General features: G+C 39.1%; 1 protein-coding gene across 1 annotated transcript in view; it reads left to right on the top strand.

Moving 5' to 3' along the window:
- The window catches only part of arhgap22b (Rho GTPase activating protein 22b), a gene marked incomplete at its 5' end in the record, with an annotated part of 36281 nt that overhangs the window by 6560 nt on the left and 14856 nt on the right, over positions 1-14865 (top strand). The window contains 2 exons of the mRNA XM_079261404.1: positions 5843-6042; positions 10208-10295. Coding sequence (XP_079117530.1) covers positions 5843-6042; positions 10208-10295 — 288 coding nt within the window. The remainder of the gene's footprint in view (positions 1-5842; positions 6043-10207; positions 10296-14865) is intronic.

Here is a 14865-nt window from a genome sequence, read left to right as displayed (position 1 = left end):
TGGACCACATAAAGTACCAATCAAAAGTTTGGATAATCCTTTGACTGGTAGTGTAAGATGTATGACATAATTTCACTGTTGCCACCTGGATCTCAGGCAAATGTTTTCAAGCTCTAAACATGTTTTTCTCACTAACTTGTTAGCTACTGCAGGAGTAGATGTTTAGGTTGGTGTTGCAACTCTGCTATAACTGATGTTTCCTGAATCTTATCTCAGTCCATATTTGTTTGTTTTTATATATACCTTGATAGATTTATACATAAACTATGGCAGTAGACCTGGTGAATTATGTTGTGGTACTATTTATGTGGTATTAAAAATGCTGGGTTATCCTCTTTAAGGTAATAGATTACTCAAAAAGCAAGACCAACACTCCTCTAAACAGCTTCAAATTTAGCACTATTCTTGACTCCTTTTAGTACATCCAATTAAGGACAACGTTAGCTGGATAGAAGGTCATATCCTAGAGGTGGATGCATTTATTAAGATTTTCTTATTAAAATTGCCAGTGGGATGCTAACACTATCATTGTATGTCAAGACATTGATGTTTCCTAGTTCAACTTAGACTGGAATATGTACAGGGAAGGTGTTTTTAATGCCCTACTACTGAACTTTCACCACTTTGGTGCCTCCTAATAACGGCTAATTACATCCTGTCTCTTCTCTGAGCTCTCTCCAGCAAACAAAAGTCTTTTTCTGTCAAAAATGTCCAGGTTTCTTTGCTGAATCAGCCATGAAGCATGTTCATAAAGCATGCTCGTATCAAGTTGTTAATAAGTGATGTTGTGCTGTAAAGCAAAATGCTGCTGTAACGTGATGAGCCGAGACAGGATAAAAAGTTGTGAAGTTTAGTTTGTACATAGTAAAAGTCAATATCCCATCAAAAGGAATCAGAATCGCAGTTTTAAAGTGCAAAACTGTTCTGTACGACTATGAACACTGGTAACTGTTCCAAGTCTGAAACTGATCAGCGTTGCTTCAACTGATATAAGTGTTAATCAAAAATTTCATAAAAAGATGAATGGCTTGTAAATTTTTCATAGGGATCAAAATAAGTCGAGTGAGATCGCTTTGTTTATGGTTCGTAAATCACTTTATTTCAGTTGGTAAAAGTCATTGTAAGCTTGTTTTTTTTTTTTTTTTTTTTTAGTTAAATTAAAGCTTGTTACTTGTTAAGATTGAAGGTTGCTGAGTACAAAATTATGAACAGCGCATGAGTTAAGCTAAATTTAGATTGAGCTAATGTTTCAGTCATTCATTCATTCATTCTTTTATTCATTCATTCATTAGTCCAATTAAGGGGAGATGGAGCCTATCCCAGCAGTCTCTGGCAAGAGGCGGGGTACACCCTGGACAGGTCGCCAGTCCATTGCAGGGTTGAGCTAATGTTCTACTATTAAAAACATAGTTTTGGTAAAACTATTAAGAAAGTAGCGTCCATGTTTACTGTGACATCTTTAAGCGGCTTCCTGAGGCCTTCCTCAGAAGGGGCACATGATGTAACTGTGACATCTTTTAGGCTGTTTTTACTTAGCTTTGCCATTCACTCAGATGTTTTATCAATCCCCATGATGAAAACGTCAGACTGGGCTCTTAAATAAAAATCTGCAGCATCACAAAGTGGAGTTGCAGATTTTTTTTTCTACAACAAACATACGTAGCAATCATGGTATTTACAACAAAATAAATCCTCCAACATAAAGCTAATATGAGCAGAACAAACTAGCTTTCACTCATCCATACAGGTACAGGAAGAAGTGATAGCTTTTCCATGCTTTCACGTAGAAGCTTGTCTGCAGCATCAAAAAGTTTGAGATGTTCAGACTTCATGGATAAAATATGATCTGTACAGTCACATAGATCTTTTATTTTTACCTGTTTAGAATGTGAACTCGCATCTAAAGATTAAAATTATGCACGCATCTCACATCTTCATCAGCTATTTTAGTTTAAATGATCACCACTTCACTTTGTCAGCCATGCAGTTTGAATGCAAAATGCTGATTTAAGAGCTGAATGTCATTTTTAACACAGTTAAAGTAACTGCATTAGTTTTAAATATAACCAGAGGATGTTAGTTATTACAGCAGTTCAGATAAGCTGGATTAATATTCAGGCTCAGTAGAAGGAACGCTATTTAACAGAAGTAATTAAACCTTTCATCATTCACATGTTTTAAACGTTTTCAAAGTTGTGGATGTTTCCAATGACAGACTCAAGCCTCTCCACAATGGAGGAGTCTGACTTCCACTGATAAGCGTTGCAGCTTTTATAATTCTGAGTTTGCAAGCTGCGATGTCTGTTCCTGTCTGTCTCTGAGACAAGCAGCTACGTCTCCTTTTATTTCTGCTGCAAGTATTTCCACTGGTTTTTATTTGGTCCTCAACTTCCTCTTACTTCGTTACATCTTTGTGAAGACTCACATTCAGACTTTTCTATTTTTCTGGTAAATCATCTCAATATGAAACGGGGATGCAGTCACATACTTTAAGACTGGAAACTCAAAGTATTCTTAATTTTGTCTCAAAACTGGAAAAACACTTGAGCATGCCTGTACATTTTGGAATCATAAGATAAAATATATCGCCCAGAGGAGTATTGTACTGTGGGTGTTCAGGCAGAAATAAAACCAATTTAAATGTAAATTAGCAACAGCAAACAGCAGCCAAGACTGCTTTGCAGTGCTTATGACTGTCATAGTTTTCACAAACAATGAAAATAATTTTAGCTGTCTAGAAAAAATGCCAAAGGAAAACATGACTCTAATTGGAAAGCTAATCTAGTTGACAAAGATGAGATGTTGTGCCACTTGTGATAAGAAGAATCTCGGCTATGAGCTGTGCTCTCAGAATACCCACTGAGTTAGTGACAGACAGAAGAGGGGAGTAAACAGAGCGGGCAATTATTAAGACGTAACAGATTGAAAAACCAACGAAAAAAAGACAGAGGTAAAATGGAGAAATACCAAAGTCCTCCGGGATGAAATGCTCTTTAAAAAACCAGACTTAGCTATTAAATAAACTATATGACACTGCTATATTTATTCAACCAAACCAGTTCTACAATACTGAGACCAATCACATCAAACTAGTAATTCAGAAGAATTTGTCCTTTATTAGAACATAAACCACATCTGGATCCATGGAGCTTTAAACATTTGCTGCACTAATAAATACTGTTTTTTCTAATCTGTGGTGCAAGTCAACATATGCTGGACTGTTAGAGGAGGACTATATTTAAAATCTGCAAAAGTGCTACAGAGACATGATATTCCAGAAGAAAAAAAAAACTAGAAAACTGACAAAAAAAAATGAGGCAAAACTGCACAGAAACATATCATGGATGAACAGGACAGTAGCAAAGGAAAGAAAAGGACATATAGTGACGAGCACTGAACACGGAAAGAACAACTAAACACTGAGAATAAGGTGCAACAATGGAGCATGAAGCAAACTTAAAAGGCAGAAAAACACTGCACTTTGGTTTGGTTTTATTTGCTTTCATGCTACATTTTACCAGAGGAGACCAAACTGCCTGAACAATGTCATGCAGCTACAACAAATGCTTGCTAAGTGGCGATATTCCCTGAAATGATCACTGACAAAGAAAGAAAAGGAAAATCTGGCTCAGTGATTGGTCTGGACCAAAACGCTTGGGCTTCCTTTCTTTCTTTGGTGTTTAAAACCCAACATGGTTTTCACCAGAATGTATCCAGCATGAACAACAGGCGAGACATGTTGCACTACGGTGTGTCTTCGCTCAGCTTGTCTGTTTGCTTCACTAGATTATCTGTTCACTCCGTACCACGGTTCACTCACAAGTGAACAGAGCCGACCAGAGGTCGCTTCTTTGGTCTGCATCAGAGTTCAGATGGATGTTCACTCTGCTCCAAATTAACCGAGCTATCTATGGAAGCAGACCAGAGCGAGTTTAAAGCAGATCGAATGCGTCAGTATGAATATGCAGCATGTTTCCAGTTTTGTGTTTTAAATAAAACCAGCTTGGTACACCTTGCAGTCACACTCCTGCTGATTTCACTGGTTAAATGATGCTGCAGCAGCACCTTTCTGAGCATCAACAGGCGTTTTCCACAGCAAAGACAGGCTGTGGAAAAAAAACCGGCTATATAAGTCATGTCCTTTAAGCTCTTTATATATGTTGGAGGAAGCAAACTGGGACAATAGAAAAGAATAAATATTGATTTTCCACCCCCTTCTATTCTTTCGTCCTTTGCTATGCTTCAGCGGCATCTGAAAATTGATCATGTCTGAGGGAGTGTGTGTGTGTGTGTGTGTGTGTGTGTCGGTTCAACAAGCAGGAAGGATGTCTGCTCTGTTGACTTCTATAAATCATATGTGATTATTTAATAGGTCTCAGGTTACTTTTTCAATGTCAAACAGTTTTAGTTGCTGTCGAGGTTCATATATATAAAGTGGCTTAACAGTGTTCTGCACGATAGCATTATCAAAACACAGATTTCATGCATGGATAAAAGAAGTAGTTGCTTTAAGGCTGGCATCCTCTTTAAACCTGCCCTTGACTGAGCTCAGATTACACACATTTACTGGGAATCAGTCAGTCAGGCAGCCACTCAGTCCCGTGTGGTCCTATTATCTGCGCTCAAAAGCCTTTGCACTTCTGTTGGGTTGTGGCAACACACAATAACTCTTTCCCAAGGACCTCTGAAATTGAAGGGGGGTATCCCTGTCACCTGAGGCTATAGGCAATGTGTGTGTGTGTGTGTGTGTGTGTGTGTGTGTGTGTGTGTGTGTGTGTGTGTGCTGCTTCCCCTGCACAGTCAGTATTTCAGTATTTATGTCTGCTGCTCCTCTGTGGTCCCACTTCCCCTTCATGTGGAAGGAAAGCAGCCTGCAGCAGAAAGTTGAGAACGGCTACGTGTGTGGAGCCTGATACAGCACGTGTTTGCATAAATTCAGCAGAATGAAGCATAATAAGATAGAGCAAATAAAAAATATATGAGTAAAACAAATGGAGGAAATATGACACATCAACTAAACAATGACTTTTTAAAGTGGAACTATTATGTGCATTTCAGGCTAATTTATTTTTATTTCTGGGACCAGAAGGGCTGGGATTGATCGAGTTATTGTCACAAATCGCTTTATTTACTTCAGACTGACCCTCTCCGTAGGCTGTCAGATCAGCCTGCGGACAAAACGAGTGGATTGAGACTCTTCCGCATTAAGCCCCGCCTCCCGCCACTGCACTACATCGGGAGCGCGCACCGCACCTGCTTTCGCCGTCATTGTAACATCTCATAAACAGAAGGATTAGGCTAATATAAACTCAAAAAAAAAAAAAAAAATACAATGTCAACACATAGCATACAGCCCTACATGTTGGAACCTGAATCAGACCCTGAAAACGAAGTGGAAAACAGCAACCCACAGCAACGAATGCAGCAGGATGTCTCTCTTTGGTAAACTCACCAGCCATCGTTGGAAATAACTTTATCCGACGTTTTCCACCGCCTGATGTATTTGTACATGCCCTTGTTAACCAGTAGAAGGTAACCAATCACCGAACCTTATCCCCCGGGACGTCACAAGGATTTCCAAGTAGAAAAAACTCTCTGAAACTACGCGTTTTTCGTCGCCATGGAAACCGAACGGAGAGAGTGCTGGAACTCAAACTCAAACATGCGTTTAGGTGATAAAAAACAGTGTCGTTCACATGTCTGATGAGGATTCAACACTGTAACACTGTAGAAAGCTCAGGAAACTCCAAATACCATCATAGCACCCCTTTAAACTTCTCAGTCCATAACTTGGATCTGAGTTTATACATTGATTTAAACGTGTCCTGTGTTTGTGTTGCAGCCAGGTCAAAGAGCATGGTGATGGGCGAGGTGTCGCGAGGCTCCTGCCGGCCGGGCTCCCCTAGCCTCCAGGAGGGTGCGCTGAAGGCTGGATGGCTGAAGAAACAACGCAGCATCATGAAAAACTGGCAGCTCCGCTGGTTTGTGCTGCGCTCAGATCAGCTCTACTTCTACAAAGATGAAGAAGAAACCAAACCACAGGTAACACTTTAACAGAACAGCAAACATGCTGGTGCTGGAGGCCTCTACAACCAAATGGAGCAAACCTCATGTGATGGTCTTTGACTGTTGAAGTTCACAGAAGCTCATACAGAGAATCTGGCTGCCACATCAGCTAAGCTGTTTCGAGATTTGGGCGTTCAGAAACCCATGTTTTTAAGGTTTGCAAGGTAGATAGTGCTACTTTAATTAGCCTGATTTTCCTTTCTTGCGAATAGATGTCCCTTTTCTGTGTGTCCTGTGGCTGTAAACTACCAGCAGGACATGTAACTCAGTTAAAATCACTGAGCCATGCGTGGACTAAACCATTGTGCTCTGTTTTAAAGGGGTGAAAGGGACTTCAGACGCAGTTCATAATTAGAGAGAACTCAGAGCAAACGGGAGCTTGTATTTCCATGAAACTGCATTGTTTTGAATTCACAAGTTAGTCTAAAATAACTGTCTTCTGTCTTTGTTATTGTTGTATAATGCAATGCTTCACTGCCAGATAATAAACTGAGATTATACCAAGGCACAGACTTCTGGTGACGACTATGGCTCCTACATTATTGCATGATCAAGGAATTATCAGCAGACTTCAATTACTACCATGATGGTTCTAATATTTTCTCACCATAGCATTTAACTAGCGAAAAATGATGAAACAGCTAGCCACTGTAAGGCTGTTCTTAGTGAAGTAAAGTGAGATGATGGTTTTAATATTTTCTCAATATTACCATATACCATGTACTAACCTTTATTCAAGTGGTTCGCACCAATGGGAATGGGAAATAAAAGTTCAGATTGCCTCACGTTGCATGGTATCAACAATGACCTGTTTTGTAGTTGCCACATTAAATAGCTAGTTAGAACACAATAACAAAACAAAGACCAGGCCTGCTTAGTGCAACATTTTGGAAACTTTGCCCAACCCAAGAAACCTCTCACTTTACTTCACTAAGATCAGCCTTACAGCGGTTAGCTGTTTCATCATTTTTCGCTAGTTGTTAAATGCTAATACATGAGTCAGAACTCAAGTAAAAGATTTCAAATAGGTGTATACATATACATATATAATATATGCACATTGATCCCAAGCTATTCCTGAGGGCAGAGTTAAACTACTCTAACAGTCTTCTTGTATAAATGGATTTGGACATTTGAGTATTATTATTATGCTAACCCTCAGGGTTAGCAAAGTCCTGGTGGACTTTTGCTAAAGTTTGTAGGTGCTATACTTGATGTGGAAACAAAGGTAATCATAAAATATATCTATATACATCATGAAGAGCATCCCTGGACAGTGTGCTAACAGTCCAGACAACATTAAACACAGTTAGGTTTATCTTGCTACCTGTAACCAAACTAATAGCTAACGGACAGAGGTAGCTAATGGTAATACATAGTTGTCCTGTGATAAAGTACACAACTCACATTTTCCATGTTGCCAACCAGCAACATTACATCATTACAATCATAATGTTGAGTTTGTCCTCCATTTTTTGTTATATTTAAAATTACAAATAAATCCTCTGATTGTCACTCCTGGTAGCGTTGTTAAAATAACATAAAATTTTTGCCGAAAATTATTTTTAAATTTGCACATTTGTTTAATTTGCCATGGAAATGTATTTACTTGTATTTTTCTCTTGACTTTAAACGCAGTTGTCCCATAAAACTTGTTTACTTTGCTTTTGGTGTGAGTCCAGCTTGTTTAGCACACTCGTTGATGCTGGGGCAGACATCCAAGCAAGCTGACAGGTCCAGCAGTAGTTTTAACAAGAGCTGATGATGTATGTAATCCAGCTGCACACGCACATGCTCCTTGAAATGTCCGTAATAATCACCTTTCCACATTCTCGCTGAAATCTCAAAACGTATCGATTTCCTCAGTCTTCCCTCTGCTTGACTGCTGTTCATTTAATGCATTCAGCAGTCAGCTGCCATTACTGACATCCCACACACACACACACAGACATGTGCACAAACACAACTGAAGGCTTTGACAACCCGTCTTTAATCAGAGCTTGCCAATATTCATTCAGCCTGAATTGATTTGCAACTCCCAACGGATTCAAGTTGCACACGAAGCTGAAAGCACAATACTCATACACACTGACAAATGCACACTTAAGCAAAGACACACACCTCCCCCCTCCAAGAGCTGGATGCGTGACAGTGTCATTCTAGGCTTTTTTCTCCTTCTCATCTTCTAATCAATAGGAAATCCGAGGCTGGGAGTGTGGTGGGGGTGAAGGGTGAGGAGGGTGTAGCTCGATCACTGCAGCAGAACATGGCTACCCCATACCGAGATAAAAGGATGTCATAATTGGTGGCAGGAAAGGCAATAATGACTGAGGATCTGTACAGGTTTTTATGTTCTTTTCATCGTGTGTGGACACTACTCAACAAATGGACTCCAGTTATCAGACAATAGATGGTGGGAATCTCCATTAGTGCAGACAAAACCCTGACAATCTGAGCTCAGATAAAAGATTACTTTTGAAGTGGTGAGGCGTGAGATCCTTTTTATGTTGCTTTTTTTCCCCTTAGTATTGTAATGTCTTTGTCATACTTTGTTCTAAATACCACAGATATCAATGAATCTTCTCTAAACCTCATCTTTAGACTTCCAGGATCAGGTACAGCTCGACGTGAAGGTGTGTGTTAAAAGCACAAAGTACCCATGAGCTCATATTAGCACACCCTGAATTAATAAAAAATGTTGAAGTAGGAATTTTAATATCCATCTTTCAGGCACTGATAGTTAATGAAATGAAATGAAAATAAAACTAATTTCAATGAAAAATGAAAAATATTTTATTAATCCTCAAAGAGAAATTCAATATTGGAGTTGATATTGATCTTAAGCACAATATTTATACACAAGATTTCGGCACAACATTTTTATAAGTCGTGCACTGAGCTGGCTATTATTGGGGAAAAAGAACAGCTTAGATGAGACTGCTAATATAGCAGAAAAGTTAGAGAGTTACTGAGAATTATGGTACAGAACGAAGACTGTGAAACCTAAACACTGAGCTTCCAGAGGCTTAAACACACTGATTTAAATCTATGGGGAAATTCAGAGATGACTGACAATTCTTTGACTATTCAATGTGAGGGACCTCATCATTTCACAGGCTTTTTTATTTCAAATATTTGAAATATTTAAAAGAATAGCTTTGAAAACAGACTTTTGTATCTACCTGTTTGTAACCAACTCAAACTAATTTCTTTATTCACCACCAACTGGAAGAAGCTAATTTCACCAAGTGGCTGCTATATGAGCTCTGTATTCATCCTGCTGGTGATGTTGTCAGTCTCCATCACTTGTCCTGTATCCAGTTTTTACACTACTTTTATTGTTTAAAGATGAACAAAAAGCATCCGAGGTGTGTATGTGCTTCAGCGGTGTGTGATGTCTGCATGCAGCTGTGCTCCAGCTGCTGGTTGAAGACGCTGCCAGGGAGCGATCCATGGTCCAGGTCCAGTCCAGCGTTTAGACTGACGGGCATCTGCTTAAAAACCAGCTTAGACTGGGTGTGTGAACATCTGTATGCAGCTGTTCCTGGACTCTTCCATGTGCTAATAGTTTTCTAAAAACACTGGCTAAAACCAAAGGCGTCATTACCTCTCCTGCACTCTCGGTCCACGCTGCGGACGGAGTGATGTGTGTTCTCGGGTTACGTGTTGCCTTTTTCTATTCATTCATCTCCAGCCAGCTTCTTGTGTTATTCTCAGCACATAGCTCCCTTGGGACACCCATCCTGCCCTGCCCCTGCGCTCTATCCACGGCTCCCACCCTTCCATTTGTTGCCATGGCGACTAATGCTGGCGACAGCCCGGCCCTCAGGCCAAGGCTGTTTGGCAGGCTCCTCTGCCTGTTTGATGGAGAATGCCAGCGTGGAGATTTAACGGTGCCGACCCAGAGACGCTGGCATCTCTTCACAGCTCCCTTGATTCTCTATTGATCTGGATAATGTATTCTGATAATCTGTGTAGCTTCCTGTTCAATCACTGGAGTGGCTGCTGAAAATGTTCAAGGGGTTAAAGAGGTATGTAATAAAGGAAGAAGAAAAAAGAAAAAAGTGACAGGACAGGAAAGGAATGGACATCGTTATATGTGAACTTTATTATTTTCACCGCCTCTACCTGTGTGTTTCAGGGCTGTATACCTCTACAGGGATGTCAGGTCAATGAGCTCACAGCCAACCCAGATGAACCAGGAAGACACCTGTTTGAAATCGTACCAGGTAAACTTTTCCCGTTTGGACATTTCCTGAGATTAATAATAATATATTGAACTTCCCTTTGGGGATTAATCAAGTATTTTTCACTCATTCATGAAAATATGACTGTCCATTTATGTTAAGTAAGAAATTAAGATAATGTTGCATCAGAAAGATTGTTGTGATTCTATAACGTTGCTGAAAATAAAGGCAAAAATTAAATCTATTCTGTAAACATGAGCCTGTTTTCAGACAGTAGAGGGCGTTGTTGTCCACGCTGCTGCAGTGGTCAGTTTTCGTTTGGCAGCCAGTGACTGCAGAGCCAGTGTGTGTTTGTGTCTCTTATCTGACTCGTGGGTTCAGTGTGTGAAAGTCAATTCCTGCGTCAAAGCAACCTAAAATAAAACTCTCAGCTATCATTCCCAGCAGCTCTGCAGCCGAACATTTCACAACTGTTAAAAAGCCGTCACACACTTCACAAACCTTCAACTGATGGAGACTTTTCCCAAAACCACATCCTAGTGTGGTTAGATTACCTTCACATGGTTTTACTCAATCAATACATTCTCTTCAAGTTCAAACCGAAGGTTCGATTTGTCACACTGACACCTAAACCCATGCAGGCTCTTTGAGCTTTCCTTGATCCAAATGTAGATGTTTCTGCATTCCTGCCATGCATCACGGCTAAATATGAGAAAGATAAATGCCTAGCGTGGGCTTTTACCCTGCGTTCTCTTTGCATCAGTCATTCTGTCAGTGTTTGCTTGGTGGTCTCTGTGTTTAAAACGACCGACAGGCTTGTGAGTGTTTGTGTGTTTTGTTTATGGCCAGTCAACATAGCAGAGGGGCGTGAACCCCCCGGAGCTTCGAACAGTCTGACAGGTCTGTGGACCTGAAGAGTGGAGAAGAAGAGATGACTAAAATGCAGAATGCCAGATAAGAAAGCAGTCAGGCGTAAAGATGCAGGTTGGATGGAGAAGAGGAGATGGGTTACATGAGATACGCATGAAATTAGTCCTCATGAGGACCTTTAGTTCTTTTCAGGGCTTTAATTACACAATTTCTTACACAATCCCAGTATTTAAGAAGATGGAGGCTACCTCTGATGCTTGCATCGTGTTAGATTTGTTTGCTCCTCGGGGGAGAAACAGGAGTTGCTTTGCTCTTCTTTCGGTCTGTAATCGGCTTAAAGTGATGAGGGCTTAGCTCACTACTGTTGTATGAAATGAATAGATGAGGAGGTTTTAGACTGTACATTGTGTTGAGGTGATATTTTCAGGAGGTTAGAGCTTCCTCTCATTTTTCTATCCTAAAGTCTGCACACAAAGAAGATTAGAGGCTCAGCACCAGACGGCTCTATTAAAAATCTGATTTTATAACACAAAGACAAACGTTTGCACATTCATTTCATTTCACTTCAAAGTTTCAATGTTTTCTCACACAGTGTTTAACTTAGTTCAGAGTATAAGTGGATTTCTGCTACTGGTACTAATACTGTGGTTCAATAAAATGGTCCAGCTACAGTAGACAGCAACCATCGTGAGACTGAACCCAACTATTTGAATAACTCGATCACTAAAAAGGTTTTTGAACAAAAGCTTTGAGACAGATATAGATACTGATACTGATAAAAATATAGAAACACATACAGATACAGATACTGATACGGATACTGATACTGATACCAATATCGATATCAATGTTGATACTTTTAGCCCTTTGAAAATTCTGACGTTACAGTGTGCATTAATATCCACTTTGCAAAGGTAAAATGGAATATACTGCACATAAAACTAAAGAACATCAATACAAAAAATGTTGATATAATAACAATTTATACCAATCAGTAAATTAAAGAAAAAATAAAATAGAAAGGAATTTTCAGAGTGAGATGGTGCACGCATGTCACTTGGTGTGAGTGTGTGTGTGTGTGTGTGTTGCTTTTGGTGGACATGTACCAGTGATTGTGTCTATGGCCCTGCTGTCTTCTGAAAGCTAAAATTAAAATTATAATGGCTAAATGCACTGCTGGGACTGGAATAACTGCATTGAAAGAAGAAGACATATTTCTGTTTGGTTTATCAGTTTCCTCGTTTCCAACGTTACAATCAAAGTACACTTTATGCCATGGTAAATTAGGCATTTATCTGATAAGATGCACATTTTCCTTGTTCAAAGACAAAAATGGTTCATATTTTAGGTTTTTGCTACAAAACATACCAAGTTATGACATAAGTTTTGTGTTTTAACAATAAACTATTATGTTACAAAGTGATGAGGTCCTTCAGATACTCTTTCTTATTAAACCAGTAAAATAGGGTCATCAGTAGCATTTTTTATGACATCTTGGCATCTGATAGGCTACCATGATCATGTGACACAGAAGGAAGACACACCTGCTGGGCTTTCCACAGTTTTATGGCTTTAAACTCTCAGAAGTGAATGCAATAGCATGTTTTGTATAAGCAGAGTGGTATCTGGTTATTCAATAAGGTGTAAAACCCAATGTTTAAGTTGGCTGATATCAAAGTATCGACTCCAGAGTATCGATACGTCCATCCCTACACTGTATTCCACACTGATAATTATTACTGTCGCTCAATGTGTTTATGTGCTGCATCATGTTTGTAGCAGGTTGGATTTTTAATGGCGAAATGGTGGAAAACAAGAAGCAAAATCTGAGAGAAAAAGTAAAAAGTCAAACACAAGAAAGTAAAAACACTGCACCAGCTGGTACAGCAGCTTAGCTTACAGCTAAGACCATATTTTTCTTACTGTTCCTCTGCTCAGAGCAGCTTCAGCCTGTAGACTGTTAAACTGAACTAATTTTCTGTCATTTGACAGAAGGTCCAACACAGTTGCAGACGCTGTCCACTGACTTTGTATCTATAAGAAAATTTATTTGAAATCACTTTTTCTTTTTGAATAGATTTTTATTTAAATAAGCTAATATGACCCTGAGATGTACTTAGCCTCTAGCGGCTCAAATCAGCTATGTCACCAGCAGCGCTGCTGTCAACATCACTGCAAAGTGCAAGTTTGAAACTCACCAGTTTTTTTTAATACTTTTCATTTTCACAGATCAGAGAAAACTGGTACAATCAGCTGATACTAAAATGCAATTTGTTCATTTGGGATTTGATGATTTTTTTTGTGTCTTGTGGGCCAAACATGTTAATAATGTAGGTTTAAGTAAAAATAAATAAATAGATAAGACAATTATTACATTATAAAGGCGAAGCTGCGCTGTAAAAGAAGTTTTGAAAAAAAAACATGAGGAAGAAGTTTAATAAACATTTTTTACTTGGTTTAAAGGGCTAAAAATGTTTGATGACCAATATAGACTGAGAGTTAAATTAGTTTTGTTCTGATCGACATGCAGGAAAAGAACTGCATTTGTTGTATTTTTTTTGTCAAAAACAGACCAATGTTGAATTGACTTTTAAATAAATTCATTCATTTATTTTCTAAACCGCTTTATCCAATTCAGGGTCATGGGGCAGCTGGAGCCCATCCCAGCTGACTTTCGGGCGAAAGGCAGGGTACACCCTGGACAGTCCATCGCAGCTTTAAAATAAATATAAGACAAATATCTTAAAGTAACTCATTGACTTGTTCTTTTGCTTGCCTCAAATACAGTCCATTGAAATTGTTGTCCAATTACTGATTAATCAGTGGAATTATTGATGAAATACTCAGTTGACTGAATAACTGTTGGCTGGAGCCATAAACTGCAGATAACTGAGCTGTGGATGCAGCCATACTGGTTCCTTACAGTAACGTCAGTTTCTTGACTTTACCTAATAGATGTTCCTGCATCTGGGTTATGATTCAATGATGGGAAAAGAGAAGTGAATAGTCAGTGTTTTACACATTGATTTTTTTCCTTTTTCGGTTTATCCATGATGAACCCCTGTTAATATCTTATACTTGTTTTTTGGTGCAGTTGGTAATCTATGAGTGAGCCCATGGGCCAAGTTCTGTACTGGTCTTAAAGCCAGAAGACATGAGGGAAATAGTGAAAAAATTGGCTTTATAAAATATTCTTTGTCTTTAATGGCTGATTCAAGGCTATAAACCCTTTGTTGTGGTATTGTAACACAATCGTAAGCCACTTGGGAAACGGTTCTCTGAAAGACTGACACAAAGCACACAGCTTAGGCCAATTCATTACTGTGTGCAACACTCAACAGCACACACAGGATTTTTTCTTATCTATTAGAAAAGCTATTTTGTCTAAGAAGCAACTACAAACGCAGTTGGTTTGGTTGGTTCCGCCAACTTTAAGGCTAAAAGGAAAAGGTCATTAAGATTTTCATGTGATTATCATAAATGTGACTTTTGGGAAACAAACTTCCTCTCTTAAGATTTTCGTGTAAAATATGTTTCCATTTCATACACTGTAACCCTAAAGGCAGAGATGTTTAGCATAGCTTGCACTGAAAATGCAGGGAAATGCCTCGCAGTTTATGTAGGTGAACTAAGTGACCTTCTAGGCACAATCTAAACTTGTTATATAGTGATGTTGAAGAAAGAAAAGTCAGGACTCCTGACTGAGCTCAGTCAGTACTATCTTCAGTGGGAAATGATACAG

The sequence above is a fragment of the Telmatherina bonti genome (assembly GCF_933228915.1).
Source record: "Telmatherina bonti genome assembly, chromosome: 21".
In the NCBI taxonomy this organism is placed as follows: Eukaryota; Metazoa; Chordata; class Actinopteri; order Atheriniformes; family Telmatherinidae; genus Telmatherina; species Telmatherina bonti.
Note: the sequence above shows the minus strand (reverse complement) of the source record. Positions and strands in the feature narration are given on the sequence as shown.